Genomic DNA, 19,358 nt, shown 5'->3' with positions numbered 1-19,358 from the left:
CAATAGATATCTTAGCTCACAGTATGTGGTATAATTTTATATTTAATTTATCTTGTTGAAATTATACATTACAGATTTTATAGCACTTTTTGAAAAAAGGTGCACTGGAGTCAACAGACTTCATCCTGCCCTTTTTTGCAGAACGGGTAGATAATCAATGGCATGTCTTGGTGCTGTCAATTGTTTGTTGTCAAATAAAGGTTTAAATGATACACAAATTAGAAAATGAAATAATAACTATGATGAATGTAGTCATTTTACTAAAATAATAATGTCAACCATGAAATAAATAAAAGGTTTACTCTTTCAGAGCACAAATTGGCCTCTCCATAAAAGGTTTAACCGTGTAGTTGAATACCAGTTTCTCTGTAATTATTTTTCTAGGTGCTGCATTTCCTACTTTGAAAACACACCTTTCACTCTGTTCTCTCAGTTTTCGAACATATGCAGTTTGTGATTCTCTAACAAAAAAGACGGGGCTAAAAACAAGCGAACAGTGTCACAACACATTTTATTTTTGTGGTCCATTGTGGTGTATTATCTTTTGAAGCTCCCAAGTAATTAGCTATCACTGCTTTTGTGAAAATATGACTCTTAAATTTGTGTTTATTGTTTTAGTCATGGCTATTTGGGGCCACAGTAATCAGTGCCAGACACCTGCCAGTGGTGTTGCAATCGTCCATTACCCTCTTAGCTCAGAAGCTGCTGTGTGTCGTGTGGAGTGTAAATAAGAACAGCAGTCAATAAGCTGCTGGTTCAGAAAACTCTCACACACAAACTCAGATACATAAAATGACCAAGATGCAATTGGGAGCTTTAACTTCAAAGTGGGGTTTACAATTGCAGATAGAAACTGAAGTAGCCCAGTGGGTGTTCTTCATGTCCTATTAAACAAACCAGACAGCCAGCAAAGTAAACAAAGTGTGAAAGCAATGCTAAGTATCAAATGGACTATTATAGCTGACACTATGTGAACATTGTTGCACCAGTTGCGTAATTTATTTGATGTGTAATTCAAATGTGAGTGTGTGCTTTAACTATTTTGGCTTCAACTGTTGGACCACAGTCATAGTCATAAAATGTGAAACACAATCTGACATATAGTACAATGCACTTTTCATCTTAAATAATGGTTTAACTTTATGTTCACCAACATACATGTACAAATGTAAGGGCACATAGAAGTGCACACAAATACATACATGTACTGATTAAACGTGGTACAAGTAATGTTTGTTACCTTGCAAGTAGTATGCTTCATAACATGTTTACACTTTCTTTCAACGTTCACTTGAAATCCAATTCAAATTCAAATGCCGCAATTGTATTCATTGGTTTTTGTTCTTAATATAATTGACAGACTGATGGAAAGGTTGCAAATATGTGGCTGGTTCACTCAGACTGCAGCCCAGGCTTCTTCTTTCATATAGTTTAGCAAAGTTTATGTCACAAAATGCCCTGCTGTAATAAAAAAACATGAAAATATTTAGAATAATGGACTTGAAAAATTTGCAGTCATAAAAAAGGGTAGTCTGGGCTACAAGCATTCTTAACGCTTGTGCAGATAAACTGTCTGAAGCAGCTACAGGAAATAACTGTAATGCTCTTTTACAGACTCTATTTTTCAAACTGTCAATACTCATGAGTTATGCATGGTAGTTTGGAAAGTACACTGTGGGTAGATAATAAAAATGAATTACTTTGTTAAGACAAGTGCATAAAATACAAAATGTTGTAATTGCTTTGTAGGCTGTAACAGGAACACTTGAATGTTTTTAGAAATGCAGTTGCTGCAGTGTTAGATGAAAAGATCGATCAATTTTATTAGTGTGTCCAGTACTGAGATACATAGATCCAAGGCATGTTTAGCCTAGCTTAGCTCAGAGACTGGAAGCAGGGTAAACAGTTAAAGTCAACACATATTATGCATGCATATTATATAGACTTAGGGATGTTGTATAGTTAACCTCTATGGAGTAAGTGGACCTTGGGTTGAGATTGTTATTTCAATGGGGGAAACAGTTAGGTTCTCTCAAAAGTGAAAAAATACACCTTCTGACATCATCATCACTATCTTATTTACATGTTGTACTGAAGCTAGCAAACTAGCCACCAATTGACTGGAGAGAAAAAACACAAATGAAAAAGAATAAGGAGTGGATTAAACTGTGTGTTTGTCTGCTCTAATGTTAAAGTTTGAAGACTGGCACATCCACTGTCGGTCCTCGGTTTAGGTGAACGTTAGTGACCCTGTTGATATGGGGACACTCACACCACCAACCCCAACCAAAACTTTACCGGAGATAGTGTTACATTAGTCTTTGTCCTGAAAAATATATTGTCTGAAAATATGTACAATACGAACCTCTATTTTGCTTGATTTATTATAATAAGCATCAAACCAGGGTTGTGTTAAAACAAAAAACAAATATAATTTTAAATTTGTCATTGCATTTTTATTTATATTGCTCTTTATATTACTGTACCATAATACTAGCATTAACTAGCTCTACTATGCAATGCAAGAACAATGCTGCTTCTTATTTACATGTCTTCAACATGGATCATTACGGGGAAAGGTGCTGAATTTTTACTTGAGACAGCTATAGCCTCAGTCTTTTAGCTTTAGCTTTATCATATACGTAGCCATCAAGTGCATATTAAGGAACCATTTTAAATGGTCCTTCTTTAAAAACTGAAAACATTAAAAAGTCAGCTGGACTTTCAACCAACTCTCAGAGTTAGCATTCTTTAGCTAGCTAAATGACAGTTGGCATTTCAGCTGACCAGAAGTTGTTTGCTGGAAATTAAAAACCTGCTTTTGTTTACTTCTGTGTGAAGTCAAAGACTCGTAGTTTCAAAAATGAATACGAATGCTACTGTAATATAAATCACATATGTTGTGTGCTAGAATGGAAGCTTGACAGGTAAGGCAACAGTATCTAAGGGGGGCAGGGCTTAGCAAACGGTCAATTACACCACCAAAATTATTAGAGTTAAAACACAGTTAAAAAGCTACTTTACCATGAGGACAAGATCTTTGAATCCTTGATAGGCTGCATGCAGTTACTTGGCACAGCTGCTCCTTAAACTGATGAATCACAATGCATAACTGTATCTACACCCCCACTATAGAGGCAATTATTTAAGAATGTGGAGTGAGTTTAATCAATTTTGTGTGCACTGGAAGCACTAAGACTAGGACACACTAAGCTGTTACAAGCACACTGAGCTGTTCATGCAATATGTAAAAAGGTATTCTTTCCTACATACTCATATTCATATGAAGGTTTTTATATTATTAAACAGATGGATCACAGAACAGCAGCTACAGTGTATCTAGCTCTCATCATTAAATAGGTGAAATAGTGATGTAGCCAGTCAGGTGACCTCTGTATTGTGTGCAGTTGACCTGTCCAGGAAATAATCCTTAAATAGCCTGACCTCACTTTCTAACCACAATCCCTCAGTTTTACATCTAACTGCATCCTCTTATTCCCAGGTGACCCCAGCACTGATCTATGAAGGCAGGAGGCATTATCTGGCTATCCTGGATTTCCACAGTAGTGACAAGGCTTTTCTCTGCAGACTGGCGAGCTCCCTGGCCTCAACTGCCCAACAAAAACAGATAAGAAGCACAAGTGAGGGTGTTTGTCTTGTACCCAGTAACTACATGTCTTCCATGTAGGGTTCGGCTGCTTTCTTTCTTTCATCAGATAAAGTGAAGACTTTCATTCCAAGAGGAAACAGCCAGCGTTTGCAATATCTGACACAAACATTTACAAAGCCATTGACAGGTGACAATAGAGATTGAATCTTCTGATTTGAAAACATGGGTATTACAACAGTATGAATATATGGGTGTAGTGAAATAATTTACTAACTTCCATGTTATTGTTTGAGAGAACAGCCAGCAAATTATGGTGTAATTATGTTGTAATAATGGGGAACTAATTAAAAAAATAATTATGAGGTGCAATAATTTACTTTACCCACTGATTCTACGCATCTCCTAACTGTTTAACTGTTGAACTCATGAAAACAGAAATTGTTCTTGTTTTGCTTTCCCCATAATGATATTATTCTACGCAAAATTATTTTAATAAGAAAAAACTTACAGCATTCTTTTTGTGCTGTAATCTTTCTGCCACTATACAATGGTGATGGTATTCTAACATTAGTTGTTTTTATACTGCTTCATACACAGCAACTGTTTTGTAATTGCAGCTGAATCTCCCTTAACATTTGAAATGGTTTGTGAACTGGCATCAGGCAGAGAAAAACAATTAATCAGGCCTTTTCCATGTTGCAGATGAGTAGTAATCTCATCCAATCATGCAGCAGTGACGCAGTCATCAGTTTATTAAACCTTGCAATAAACCGCACTGTTAATCTTACAATAAGTCCTATTTAATCAACTATTTGGTTGTATTGAATCACTGCTATTGTAGAGCCCTGAAATTTGATTGTTAAACTCCCTCAAACACACAGAAACACACACTCATGCACAGACACAGTTCAAACATACCGTATGTGCATGCAACAGAACATTTACACAAACAGAAACACACCATTTACTACAGCACCTCCATTACCCCTACAATACATGACACATCCCATTAGCGTTGTTTTGCACTCTTTTCTCCATGGTCCCTTTGCGTTCTTGGGCATTGTTTGAAATGCTCTAATACCAATGTGAAATGTGTTTTAAATGTGAAAACCATTTCAAAGCTGTACACTTATCCTAAATGAAACCACCTGAAAGTGTCTGCTACTGATGGATTCATAAATCAAATTTGTGTGGATAATATATCAAGTAATTGCCGTTTCAAAATTAATTATGCCAATTATTCACACCTAATTTTTATCATAGAATTGCATGTGTAATAAGGTAATAAGCATATGGTAATGGTCCAGATAGGGTATTTAGTTTTGCTACCCATCTCCAGCTCTTGCAATGTTAAATCTGTTCCTAATTCCCAGTATCAGCATATGCAAAGGGGAAGCAAAACATCATGCTGATACCATCAAAGTGTTTGATTCTACCCTGCGATAGCCTTTATCCTAATTAGTTTTCTATCTGCCACAGCCCTCTTAGATGCCAGGTCAAAATCACTGATGCTGGCAAAGTCACTGACTATCTTGTGAATTCCCTTTCTCAGAAAATAGCCCCCTTTTGTTGCTGTGTGAGTGAAGAAGCAAGTCGAGTCAAGCAAGTTTCTATAGGGTTGGTGTGTAGGTGGTAGCTGCTATGACTTTTACTGTGCTGAAAATAAACCTGCTCATTCAGAGTAGCAATTACTGTGTCATTATCTTGGCATTGCAATTATGCCCCTTTTCTCTCTGCACCTATCGTTATGAAATATTTTCTCGCAGCATCCTTCATATGTAAAGGCGCATTCAGGTTTGGTTTGGCACCCTGAGATAGGGAAATAAATAGTCAACATTAAAAAATTGAAAGATGGTAAATAATTAATGGGAAATGTACTGTAGACTGCTTTTTCCTTTTTATGTGTAAAAAAGTCACTTGCAGCTGCAATCTGTTGTGCTCTTAGTGGTAAACTAAAATCATACCGTAGTCAAAGAATTGCAGTGTTTATAACGGACTATAAATCAAATGTATCTTTTCAGGCAGCTTGTATTTGTTGTATTTGATTAATTTTTCTCTATTTAAAGTGGAAATAGACAACTTTTTTTGCTTTAACTTATCATTATGAAGTAAATATTGATTGCAGAGTGTAATGGCTATAGAATAATGACACCATCCGCATTTAGACTGGTTCCCTATAAGCCTCACTCTCACTATGCAATTCTGTCTGCCACCAGGCACGATTTTTCCCAGAAAAATGAAGGCTCGATTTATGGCACACACCTCTATCCACTGTCTTATTGTTATATGAAATTTATATATATATATGTGTGTGTGAAATATTGCACGGGTAAATCTGATTACACACTACTTATATCTGCGTACGCTACGTTGCATTGAGTATACTATCTGAATAAACTAGTCTTTTGATTTCTAGAGGGCTTTTCTTCACATTAGCTACGGCAGCTAACCCAGTTCACTTTTCTCAACACATACTAAAGAATTTCTATCTGCTTTCATTTTTCAATTGTAGACTAAATAAATGAACAAAGTCTTGCTGTTTCTCCAAATGTTTTCTTCTAAGGTTACTCCCCCCTCCACCCTGACGCCCCCTGCTGTAATTACTTGTTTGTGCGATGCTATAACGTTACTCAAACTATGTTATTACTATGCAATTGCACATCATTACAACAGCTTTTGCCTGTTCCCAAATTCATTATAAATTTGTGACCATTTCAATTTACCTCTTGAGTGGATATGCTCCTTTCTTCTCTCTTAATTCCAAAGTGGTGTTGATCATTTCTTCACGGAACTAGGCTCTGAGGAAAACGAAAAGCAACAGCAGCGTCTTTGTGACAACGCCACAAACAATAATACCACTTGGAAATGCTGGGGGGGATTGAAAAGTTGTCTGTTTACATTTTAAACGAAAAGAAGAAGATGAGGTAAAGGTAGAAGACAGAGCTTGTTCCTTCAGGATGCTGAATTAACTGACTTAACTTATAAAAAAGTACAACATGGACCACTCATTATTTATTTGATTGACATATGCAATAACCTGTATCACTGGAAATGGCATTCAGAGTACAAATTTTAACACTGTCAAGGGACTTTTCACTGTGGAGATGCTGTCAGAAAGACATGAAAACAAATTAAATATTCCATGAAGCCTTAAGACAACTGAGAGAAAGGAAGAGAGGGACATAAAGGGCTATATAAAAGGCACTGATGCATCATCCACAAAGACAAAAGCCCTCAGGCTACAAATTCCGCCTATGCATCAATGTTATTGATACAGTAAGACATAAAGGTTACTGTAGTGGTGATTTCAGCCATTACCTACTCACATCAAGCCATAAGAGTAAAAATGGTAAAGCATCCGCCCACTGGAAGGAGAGGAGAGGGGAGGTTGGTAACGAGCCTCCATCGACCTCATTAGGTTGTAGAGAAGCTCCAACCTAACAACCGGTCTTGTCTCTTGTGAGGCCGCATACTGCACACACACCCCTGGCTGCTTTTCCATTACAACCCATGAAACACACAGACTCACATGTAGTAACGGATGCAGGTGTGTGCACACACACAAACATTCACACACAGCGTCTCTGCTCCTGCTTTTTCCTGACACCTTGCCTGCTCAACAAAGGCTTATACGCCCCAGGTAAATCAAGTGCTAGGCCCCACTGTACCTGTCTGCAAAAACTGCGTTGTTTGTAAAAAAAATGAACACGAAAAAAAAACAGGTAAATAAAACAGGGTTTTGCCTGCCTGATCCATGTCTGAGCTTACTGCACAGTCATTTCAGGCAGTTTATAATCCTGCATATCCCCACACTGACCTGGATGTCGCTGTTGGCCGTGGCGAGACCAGAGATGCAGTGAAGCAGGCAGATCTTTGCATTAGTGATTAGCAGATTATCAACATTATAAACAGTGCATTCTCCCTCCTATTATAGCACATAAATTGTGACCACACCACAGCATTATCATCACCCACTATCAAAGAAAAGATTATCTGTCACGTGACCAAACTTCCCAGCCCTCAGTCCCCACAATTAGGTGAAAATGTTGCAAACTTTGGTTGCTTTTCTTGTCCTTTAATGAAACTATGACCAGCTGAAATATTTGCGGGAAAGCTGTCTGCTTTAATTAAGTGTGGACATACAGGGCTGATCCTTCTGGGGCTCCGTATTCAAAGGGAGAGGAAAAGGAGTATGACCCGAACAAATTTCAGTGACTAGTGAGTTATTATTAGTGGCAGCCTGTATTGCCTAGACGCCTAAATTGAACTGGTGAGTTACTTCATATTATATAAAAATCGTCTCCCTTCCACGGAGGTCCAAAAGTTTCCTTCAATGAAAAGTTTCAGTATGTGTGTCGGTACCACTACCAAGCGGCAACCTCTGGGTCTGAAAAGTGAAGCCAATGCGGAAGTGCATTAAACCTGCATTCCTGGCTACCTTTTGATTGACAAGTCGCTACCACGGCGACCTGTCAGTCAGGATAGAGATGATGCGTATCCACTGCACTGTGTACATTTAACTAGCCGTAAACTTGTTTTTGGGTGCTGTCAGTGTTTTCATCTAAGAACTTGAACCCTTTCACAGTGTGTTTTCAATTCATGAAAGTTAATTGTTAACATTGTTAACATTTTGGTCGCCTAAATATGTCTTGTTCGGCGTTCGGTTGTACTAAATGACTCTCTGTTAATTTTTTCCAGTAAGTACATTTTGTTTTAAGCCTAGCCAAAATTAGCATCCCAATTAATATCACAGTTAACGTGAATTACAGATGCACCTTGCTAACCAAGCTTTCAAACTCAAGGCTTCAAAATGGTAGTCCAGAAAAAATGGCTGACGTCACAGTGGCTACGTCCACTTCTTTTATACAGTCTATGCTTTGCACATGCAAATGCAGGGGCCTGTAATAGCACACTACATGCTAATGCCCACTGTGTAACAATACTTGTTAAAAAGGTCACATGCCCAGATGGATTGGTAGTGACAACAGATACAGCAATGTTGTCTTGTGGTTGTCACTTTCCCAGGCATGTGAAAGAGATGTGTTTTTTTCATCATTTGCTTTCAATCTGCTCTGTGATCAATAAAAGGTGTACACGTGGGTAGAATCTATCCACAATTTCTAATGCAAGAAAGAAAAAATTGCAGATTTTTGAGGGTTTGACACAATATGACAAGATGTAATCAATCACTGCTCCCATAAAATAGCGAGGTACTTTTCAAAAGTGTTGGTTAGCAGGGTCTATTATGTAGAACCTTCTCTAAAAGAGGGAAGAGATTGAGGTGGTATTGAATCAGCCAATTGTAATTACATTACATTGGTGAGTGGGATTGGCCGTAAAAACCTAAATGAGAGGGTCCGTAATTCTGCCAGTGCACTTCTTTCTAGAAAAAACAAGATACTGTTTACTTCAGTTTCATCTGTCCATCCACATGATGCTTATACAGACCTACCTCACTAAAAACAACGTAGCAGCTACAGTCTACAACTGAGTATAACCAAACACATCCCCATATCATTAGCAAACAATTGCCTATTGGAGACACAGTGCAACATGAGCATCCCACTGGAGCCGTATTTCTGGCCTGACGAACTTAAGTCCAGTATTCACAGCTTTTTTTAGCCCTACTTTGACTTACAATCTCTTGAGGAACAACTCAAGATGTTCGATTCTTGATGACCACCTTTACCAGTCACTACTTCGCCTCATTTCTCTGTCATTTCATGCTGGGCAGGTAGCGTACACTTAGCTGATCTGAGTTTGTCTGCAGGAAATGGCTGCCTATGGTTTTAGGTAGGGGGTTGGTGAGACCTATTGGCAAGCAACCACACACTCTATACCAGAGAACCAAAAGTGGCTACAAGTGTAATGTAACCGCAGGATTGGTTGTTAATTCTCAGTGGCTCTATTCAATGTTAATGTAAAACATATCAGTTGAAGGGGCTTTAAATTTCTTAATTTCGAATTTCGAACTCCAGTGTTTTCCTCTGACCTCTAGAGGGTGTATTTATGCTCCTTGGCACCCTTGGTAAAATCACCAACAATTTTGTAAACATTACTGTACCGATTTATAAGCACAGCATTATAATAACAGTCAAAGAATGGAAATGAACCCCTTAAAAAGAACTTACTAACTGTTAAGTATTACTCACCTAGTAACTCACTTGTTCAATCCATTGGTGACCTTGGTGCCAATTATTTCAAAGCTGTGGTTTTTGTAGGCTTTGCTATGTTCAGAGATTCGCATTTGCTAAGAAAGTATTTGATTGGACATTCATTTATCAAAGCCAAGACTAAAAGGTCATACAGACAGCAGGATCTATGCTTGCTTTGTTCACCAAACAAAAGACTCCCAGACTCTTCAGGAAAATGTCAAGGAAGCTGCCACTGAAAGGCTGTTTAATAGCCTACAACCCTAGCTTACACTGTATTTGGCACTTGACAAAAGAGGTTGAAAAAGAATTGTTCAAATTGACGTATGAGTCATCACCCCACTTCATCTCACTTTCACCTTGTAATTTTTGGCCTTGTGAGAGCTTCCGAGTGAGTTATGTAAATTATTTTTCTTTCCACACCTTAAGGGTCTGCGTGTGTCAGGCAACATCTGCTGGAGTTGGAATGATCTGGAACTAGTGCTACTAATTTAAAGTCTACACAGAGACATTCTTGGATGGACCTCACATTCCCATTTGAGGGTATTCAGACTAAATCCACTACACAGCAAGATAATTGGGAAGCAATGTCATTTCTCCTGGGAAAAACGGTTCTTTCTTTCTGCTTTTGCTATTAATCCTTATTCCTTCATTCCCCTCTCGTCTAATAGTCATCCTGTCAATCGGTGCACATCGTCTGTCACCCCATTGGTCCAGATTGTTCGCTGGAACAATCAAAATATTCACCTGTGGACCTGGAAGTAGTTTTTAAGCCATTTACCTCTGTATTTTATCGAATTCTACAAGGGCCTCAGCCAATTAGGACATTCCCCATCCAATAACATTCATTGTGCATGTGTGTCTGTATGCAGCGCTAGCGCAAGTGTACATTCATGCACACACATGTGGCTGATATCTTCTGACAGTGTAGCCTAACTGTAGCTAAAGCACTTTCACACCTCTCAGGGGAATATTGTGTGTGTGTGTGTGTGTGCGTGTGTCTAACTCCACAGCCGAACAGTGAGATACAGAGGTCCACTGTTCTTTCTACGCACCCTGAGTTTTGACTGCCTGTTGCTCATGCTTCAAAAGACCAAGACCAATGGACTGTTTTTCAAATTAAAAATTTGTGATGATGCATTTCGATCCAGCAGAGTGTTAGGTGTGTAGTTATTTTGCTTCGCAAGGCAAGGCAGTCACTATAGCAACTTTGTATATTTGCATGTGCATGTATACTAAATATAAAGATACATTTGTGAAGGTGTCAGTGATATTCAAATGACTGCACTGTAAAGACAAAGAATACAGTACTGTGTGTGTGTGTGTGTGTGCACCTCACCATGTAACTACTGTAGGCATAAAATATGTGTGATAGTAAATATAATTAGTGTTAAAAAATGAGTAATCACTGAAACACAACAACAAACAAAGCCTAATCATTGTAACGAAATACTTGCCCCACATACTCATTTAGGGTTGCACTTATTACTCAATACATAATGCATTATACTGTTTATAGACACCATGTGGATCGATATGTAACATGGACACACTATTAATGTACAGAAAGACCAACCTGCTGACATAACTGTCTCAGCATATAACTGTAACCTGGCGCATAACCAGATCATAATGGATCTCATATCGGCCTCTGGACCTAAGTGGCTCTTCCACCCTTTAAGTGATGGTCCTGTTCCTTAGATTGTTGACATATTTGACATGCTGGATAATGGATTTCAGGAGAGAGCAAATGTAGGCCAGTCAGATACATTGACAGAGATCCAGTACAATTAAATGATTTACTTGTCAAAACACAACGGGGGTGCTGAGCCACGTGACCACCGTACACATACTGTAAGACATACAGGAGGAACTGTACTGGTGTTTTTGATCTGGTGGACTGTCACATGTGCCCTATGCAATATTACTGAGATATATGAGAATTCCACTGCTAGTTAGAGGAGCCTCACTGTCTGTGATTTGAAGGCCATTTTGAGCTTCCAGTTAATGTGCATTAGGTTCTGCTGAAAAGGTAAACTATTTATTTTTCATCTTAGCTTACTTATGTTTCAGACAGAACCACACGCAAAGGTCACTGAAGCTCCTGTGTTCATCTATTTGCCTTTTTTATTATTCTGGTCCAAACAATGTTCCCTCTAAGCTTTTTTTCTTCAGCTTACATTGACACAACTGTGGGAAACATCCGCTGCTTTTTAACATTCTGGGTCTGCTGTGAGAGCCGTGTTATCCATGCATTAAGATTAGAAGGTGTTTGTGGACCTTGACATTTGTATGGTTTAACTTTTCTGAAAGCACCACAAATAATCAAACTATGCAAGACACCAATTTATAATCATTACCTTGCATTAAGGCATGTAGGACATTTACTGTAATTTTGGAGTTTACCTTTTTTCACAAATGTGTATTGCCTCACTGCTACCTCTAAAGAGAACAAAATTAAAGATTAAAAAACTGTTGTTGAGTTTCCTTTTTGTACAGCTTTTTGTAGCATCTTGTAAATCTGTAACTAATGCTTCAATTTTTAACAATTTGGTACTCTATTCTTATGGTTCTTTTGGCAGTATCCCAGTCCGACACACATGGGATTTCTCTGGCGAATGCCTTTCAGATGTGTCTGTTTAATAAATGAGGTTGTGATTTTTCACAGACTGGATCAAATTTGGGTGCCAGAACCCCGTAAACAAACAACATTAGTTTGGGTTTGTAATTGGACTTAATAAGCATAGGCTGCGACACGGTGTTGTTTTTGTTGAATCCATGTCATCTCTCTTGGGAGCAGTGTGTTGAATTTAAATGTCACTAATGACTGACCAGCTGTATCAAATAATTTGGCTTTAAACCTCTTAACTATTGTGCTAATAATGTGCCTTATCCACTTAAAAACTGCGTACCACCTTAATGTAAATATCCTCATGTACTGTAAGCCGATCTCTCATAATGTAAAGCGATAGCAGATCTGCATAAGGCATGCTCTGAAATCTGAGTCCTTGTGAGTGTTATCTTTTCCTGGTATTAATTAAGTACTTCATACTGAGATAAATACAAGATTTGGTTCAATGAAGCTGTCTATGTCAAACAGCTGGACTTGACAAGCGCTGCATCAGGCAGCTCTTGCGAGGCTGTTTTCATCACAACGAGGTGTGACAGAAAAGAAATAGGAAGGTGTAGAATCCATATGGATGAATAATGTATCTGAAGATTGTCACTGGATAGACAACAAACGGACACAACATCCAGTCTTAGCAGATATCTTAGAATTTAACTAAAGATGCTTTCCCTATTAACCTTCCTCTATTAAGAAAGCAGTAGTAGTTAATTCTGCCCAAGCAGCGTTGACATAACTAATTTTCCTTGTCAAATCAAATCTGATAGTGTCCTTTTCATGACAGCATCAATGTGGCAATCAGGTGTTATCACAAGGGTTGAGCTACCCAGAGATCCATACCTGCTGACTTACAGAGCAGCTGCTGACTAAATGTCAAAGCCGTTTCTATATTTTTTACCTAAGGTATGAGTTATTATGAAGGGTCTGGTAATATTTTGCAGTGGCCTGTCACATTTTGTTGTTCTTTTCCCTTTGTCTTCAATTATTACTGACTCTTTAAAAAGTGACTATAGATGGATATCAGTATCAGCTTCATCATGATCATCATTCTCTGACATATGTTATTTATAAAATGTTAAACTTAGCATAACGTTGCGTAATGATCCAAAAGATAAAAGGTGCTGCAAATCTGCAGTAAAGTTTGGAGGGGCCAAATACATAGGCCTATATCTCAACAAGAATAAAACAGTGCAAACGTCAGACTACAGGCAATTAAAACACCGTAAATTATATAAAGGTCACTAGAAATTCTCTGTTACAGTAAATACCACATATACGCTGTTAGCCCACACAGGTTTGTGAGGAGAGCTGCAGATAAACCACCCCGCTTTTTCCCACCTCGTTTATACTGCCTGTCGTTGTTAACCTGTTAAAGCTGCCCGGAACAGCCGTCACCTGCTTTCCACGATGCATTGTGTCCAGGACGCACAGCCTCAAGAGAAACCAGCACTAATTACAAACTGGAAGGCACAAACAGATCTGAAATCAGCGCTCCGTGGGTTGAGAAGGACAGCTTAATACAGGCACACTGCCACATCTCAAGAATTAAACTACAGCTCACTTAGAGCACTTTTCCTGGGCTCAGAGAAAATGTTTGCTATCAGTGGTTTTACACTAAAGGCCAACCTCAAGATCAATACTGTAAACAATCGACATGTTATACAAATACGTCGTCCCCGTGCATTGTATGTGACATGAGCACTCTCACAAATTCACAGAAACTGACTCGCGTTTGGAAATGGATAAATAATGCGCGTTAGGGTTTAGCGACAAACTGTCAGGCAACAGCAACGGCAAATTCACCTTGAAAGTTAATATCGCAGGAATCACACGCAATAAATCACTTTGTATCACCCCGAATCTCTCATTAGATAGGCTGGACTGGACCACCGGTCCCTGCTAGATAGAAATGCTTTTACATACATAGTTTAAGAGCAATATTTAGACCTATAGATTGAAGCCTATCTTGTTTTTTGCCAAGTTTGGCACATCACACAGGAAAAAAAAAGAATTGTCTTACCTTCACGCCATAAGTTTGACTGAATCTTAGTTTTTTTACAGTCACCGACTGTTAATTCCAAGAGCATCCACAGTTAGCTCCCACTGTATCCTTTATTTGCTTTGCACATTGTTTACTCTTTATAAAATAACCGAGTCGGTGCGGCGCGGTTGCGAGGCATTAGTACAGGCTGTTAGGAAAAAACTGTACTGGTGAGAGCCGAAAAAATACATATATATATATATATATATATATATATATATATATATATATATATATATATATATATATATATGTAAACTGCTTTAAATACAGTAACTGTTTCCCTTGTTCAGCGAAAACCTCGAGGAATGCTTTTCTTCTTTTCCCACGGTAGAGGGTGAAACTGTGCGGTGTCCGTCTGGTGTCCAGGAGCTTTACGCACGGAGTTACCTTCTGTACTGACGGAGGTAGGAGACGCGGCGACTGTAAAGAACTGTGGAAAATCAAGGCGGGGTTACATCTGTCTAAACCCTGGCAGGGAGGTATGTTTCCTTTACTGCCATACTTTACCTTATGTTTTCCTCACATTTTCCGGACTGCACTCTCTACTTTGCGCCACGGGCTGCGCTTTATAGTAACTGGTAAATCATGGGGGGAGATACACACATGGACATAAAGTATTTCATCCTCTGATGGCAGGCTGCACGAAATTTGAAAGAGAAATAGCTTGGTTATAATTGAGCTTATATTCATGTTATGGTCTATGATATACTTGGTGCAAGACGTGGAAAATGGTAATGTAGTGGGAAATGAAACAAATAGGTGGACTGTAATGGACCCATGGACTTATATTAACAAATATCTCTCGTTCTTTTCTTTCTTAGAAAATCAATAATTTTAGTGATTATTATTATTACTACATTTACTACATTAATCAACCCTGTCCTTATTTAAAAACATGACATCTCAGTTCTCTGCTGGCTTTCATTCTTGCCATGTAATCAGGAGCCAGTTTACACATGGGAGGCTTTGTGAATGCAATTAACTAGCTGGAAGGATAGAAAACCAGTAGTATTCTGTATCCTGATGACAAGCAATGAGAAACAATGTACCATGAATTTCACATCACATCATATTTTTTGACCAGTAGACTTGACATGCATCCAACACAAATTAAACAGACCGCCTGCCTCAGAAAGTGCATATACAGTGCATCCGGAAAGTATTCACAACGCTTCACTTTTTCCACATTTTGTTATGCTACAGACTTATTCCAAAATTGATTAAATTCATTATTTCCTCAAAATTCTACAAACAGTACTCCATAAAGACAAAGTGAAAAAAGTTAAGTTGATTGGTCATGATTTGGAAAGGCACACAGCTCTCTATATAAGGTCCCATATTTAACAGTGGATATCAGAGCACAAACCACGAAGTCCAAGGAATTGTCTGTAGACCTCTGAGACAGGATTATATTGAGGCACAGATCTAGGGAAGGGTACACAAAAATTTCTGCAGCATTGAAGGTCCCAATGAGCACAGTGGCCTCCATCATCCGTAAATGGAAGAAGTTTGGAACCACCAAGACTCTTCCTATAGCTGGCCAAACTGAGCGATCGGGGGAGAAGAGCCTTAGTCAGGGAGGTGACCAAGAACCCCATGGTCACTCTGACAAAGCTCCAGTGTTTCTCTGTGGAGAGAGGAGAACCTTCCAGAAGAACAACCATCTCTGCAGCACTCCACCAATCAGGCCTGCATGGTAGAGTGACCAGACGGAAGCCACTCCTCAGTAAAAGGCACATGACAGCCTGCCTGGAGTTTGCCAAAAGCCACCTGAAGGACTCTCAGACCATGAGAAACAAAATTCTCTGGTCTGATGAAACAAAGATTGAACCCTTTGGCCTGAATGGCAAGCTTCATGTCTGGAGGAAACTATGCACCGCTCATCAGCTAACCAATACCATCCCTACAGTGAAGCATGGTGGTGGTAGCATCATGCTGTGGGATGTTTTTCAGCGGCAGGAACTGGGAGACTAGTCAGGATCAAGGGAAAGATGAATGCAGCAATGTACAGAGACATCCTTGATGAAAACCTGCTCCAGAGCAGTCTGGACCTCAGACAGGGGCGAAATGTCATCTTCCCACAGGACAACGACCCTAAGCACACAGCCAAGATAACAAAGGAGTGGCTTCGGGAAACCTCTGTGAATGTCCTCGAGTGGCCCAGCCAGAGCCCAGACTTGAACCCGATTTAACATCTCTGGAGAGATCTGAAAATGGCTGTAAACCTGGATGGGGAGCTTGAGAGGTCTGGGAGAAGATGAATGGGAGAAAGTGCCCAAAAATAGGTGTGCCAAGCGTGTAGCATCATACTCAAAAAAACTTTAGGCTGTAATTGGTGTCAAAGGTGCTTGAACAAAGTTTTGAGCAAAGGCTGTGAATACTTATGTACATGTGATTTTTTTTGTTTTTTATTTTTAATAAATTTGCAAAGATTTCAAACAAACTTGTCATTATGGGGAATTGTTTGTAGAATTTTGAGGAAAATAATGAATTTAATCCGTTTTGGAATAAGGCTGTAACATAACAAAATGTGATAAAAGTGAAGCGCTGTGAATAATTTCCAGATGTACTGTAAAGACAAGCACAAACCAGGAGAAGAGTAGTTTGGTTTTTAACTTAATAGTTTTGCATCAGGACCCACTTTTGATCTTGTTGCCTTGCTTTCAACTGCATCCCAGGTGTTTCTGAGAGGATATAAGGAGTTATGACACAGAAAATGTTGGTGTGTTTTTGTATGTAAGTATGCATTTTTTGCATGTTCTAGCATTGGGTTTCTGTCTGTAATCAATGTGGTTTGTTGTGTCTGCATCCTCCTGGAAAGCAGCATAGTTACAGTGATGTTCCTTATAACAAATCTCATTTTAGAGCTACAGTTATGTGTGTTAACTGTAATCCTGTAGACTTTCAGTATTTATTTTCAAGGAACTCATGGATGGTTTTATGATATAGTTGGGATTTACAATGGTTAAAGGTGGTGATTTACAATGATTAAACCCACTTGTGTAGGTGCGATCAATTAATTCTGGCTATCAGAATTATCAAAGATAATCATAAATATCTTTTAATGAAGTCCTTGGGGGCACCACTCTTCTTCTCAAAGAAGAGAAATGATAGCCAATTAATTGATGGAGTCTCATAAAATACACTAAAATATCAATTTGGAACTCAGATTAATAATTAAATGAATAACTATAACCAGAATTACCACCAATAGCTGGAAGGTTGAAGGATTTGGAGTTCAACATGGAAGAGGTTGGCAAATTACTCACTCTTGTGCAACATTAAAGAAGCCAGCATAATTATACACAAGAATTTATTTAAAAGATAAACCAGGCAAAAACACACAATGTGAATAAACACAGCACAACAAAACCTCAAACCCATCAGTACATGTACATCAATAACTTAACAGTCCTGTGCTTAGCCAAGTACACTGTTACTCTATGCTATGCCCAGTTGTTATGTTACCCTTCCATGCGAGGGAAAGAGAGGTGGCTTTGGTGCTGCTGTTAGCTGGAGGTCAGTCTGTTGTAGACGAGCCCAGTTGGGAAGAATTGTGGTTCCGCTGTGGAAGCGTCTTTTGCTGTGCAGTGTCTGCTTGTAGAGGTCGGAGGAGTTAACAGCTCGGCGTTAACTTGATTTGTGCTCCTGTTAGCATGTGAAGTTAGATGGCAGGCTTTGTGTGTGGCAGCTGTTGGTGCTAAACTGTGTTGCACAGATCTAGCAGGCTCTCGTGTCGCTGCTGTAAGATCAAAGACTTCGGTTCTGCTGCGTGTTTCTGCTACGAACAGATTACATGGTGGTGGTAGCAGACAACCGTCTGCTCGTCTGCTGCCTGCTGGAGACAAAGCCACACTGAGAGGGAGAGAGCCACAGCTGTCCGCCGTAGAGAAGGATTCCAAGCAGAACAAATGATCGTTAAGCTTTTTATTGACCTGGTGACATCCAGGTCACAGGTCAGACTGGCCAATGCCGCGTTCAATGGCTCTCAGGATTGTGGGACAAAAGAGAATGCAGTCTCCTAACAAAAATTCAGTTAACGATCACCCAAATGAATTAATTCTGTGGAGTGCCAACAATATAATTTCCTGCCAAACAAGTTAATCTGAGTGTGATCAACATTTGTTAAATTGTCCAGTGATTTACATCATCTTGCTCTACTCCTTAACAGGTGAGACTTACTGTAAATAAGGATTTTTGTTAAAGCACAACCTGGTAAATATATGATAACACAATACAGTATAAAATAAAATAAGTATAATTACTCAAGCACTGTATTTGAGTATTTTATATTGTGTACTTCCATGTTGAACTATACTTCTTCTCCACTATACACCAGAGGGAAAAATGCAGTTTTTACTCCACTACATTTATCTGATGGCTGTAATTACTGATTACTATGTAGATAAACATTTAACATTCAACATGAGATAGTCTCATGGAATTTGATAAATTGCTACAGATTCATCTAACAGTATAATTTAATAATATATTTAGTGTCTCCTAGGTTGCCTACAGCTTTAAAACACTGTTCACACAGTTTCACAATAAGTACTTCACATGAGTAGATTTTAATGCTAATTCCTCCGCTTTGTGTAGGAACAGCCTACACATCTCTGCACCCTAAATCCCCCATAATGCCACACAACTGCCAGATTTATTGTGTTCTGATTATTGTGTTTTTCACTGCTGCAAACACTTCCAAGCCACTAATATTACCTGATGTTATTGCTCTATTTGTTTCCACGTAAAATCCATCTGGATGCAACAAGCCTGGAGATGTTCTTCTGGGCTGCTAAAAGGCATCCTGGGATAGTAATTGAGTAAACAACACAGACTGAGGGAACATAGATGAAGCAAAAACCTAAATTACAAAATCCTCACAATGGATGAAATATCACAGATTAGTGATATAGTGTGGAATTT

General features: G+C 38.8%; 1 protein-coding gene across 3 annotated transcripts in view; it reads right to left on the bottom strand.

Moving 5' to 3' along the window:
• drd2a (dopamine receptor D2a) overlaps positions 1–14,627 on the bottom strand; it is a 43,811-nt gene extending 29,184 nt beyond the window's left edge. Inside the window, exons 1-2 of one of the 3 annotated variants that reach the window (XM_044203131.1) lie at positions 14,409–14,615; positions 6,334–6,408 (exon numbers count right to left, since the gene is read on the bottom strand). Coding sequence is in view for 2 of the 3 variants with exons in the window: in XM_044203130.1 (XP_044059065.1) it covers positions 14,409–14,475 (67 nt within the window). In the remaining variant the exon portion in view is untranslated. Of the gene's footprint in view, positions 1–6,333; positions 6,409–14,408 lie in introns of all 3 variants that reach the window. The other 2 variants (XM_044203130.1, XM_044203129.1) reach the window with 2 other exon arrangements.
• Positions 14,628–19,358: the final 4,731 nt, after the last annotated feature.

This window comes from Siniperca chuatsi, linkage group LG7 (assembly GCF_020085105.1).
Source record: "Siniperca chuatsi isolate FFG_IHB_CAS linkage group LG7, ASM2008510v1, whole genome shotgun sequence".
In the NCBI taxonomy this organism is placed as follows: Eukaryota; Metazoa; Chordata; class Actinopteri; order Centrarchiformes; family Sinipercidae; genus Siniperca; species Siniperca chuatsi.
This window is presented reverse-complemented; position numbering and strand designations above follow the sequence as displayed.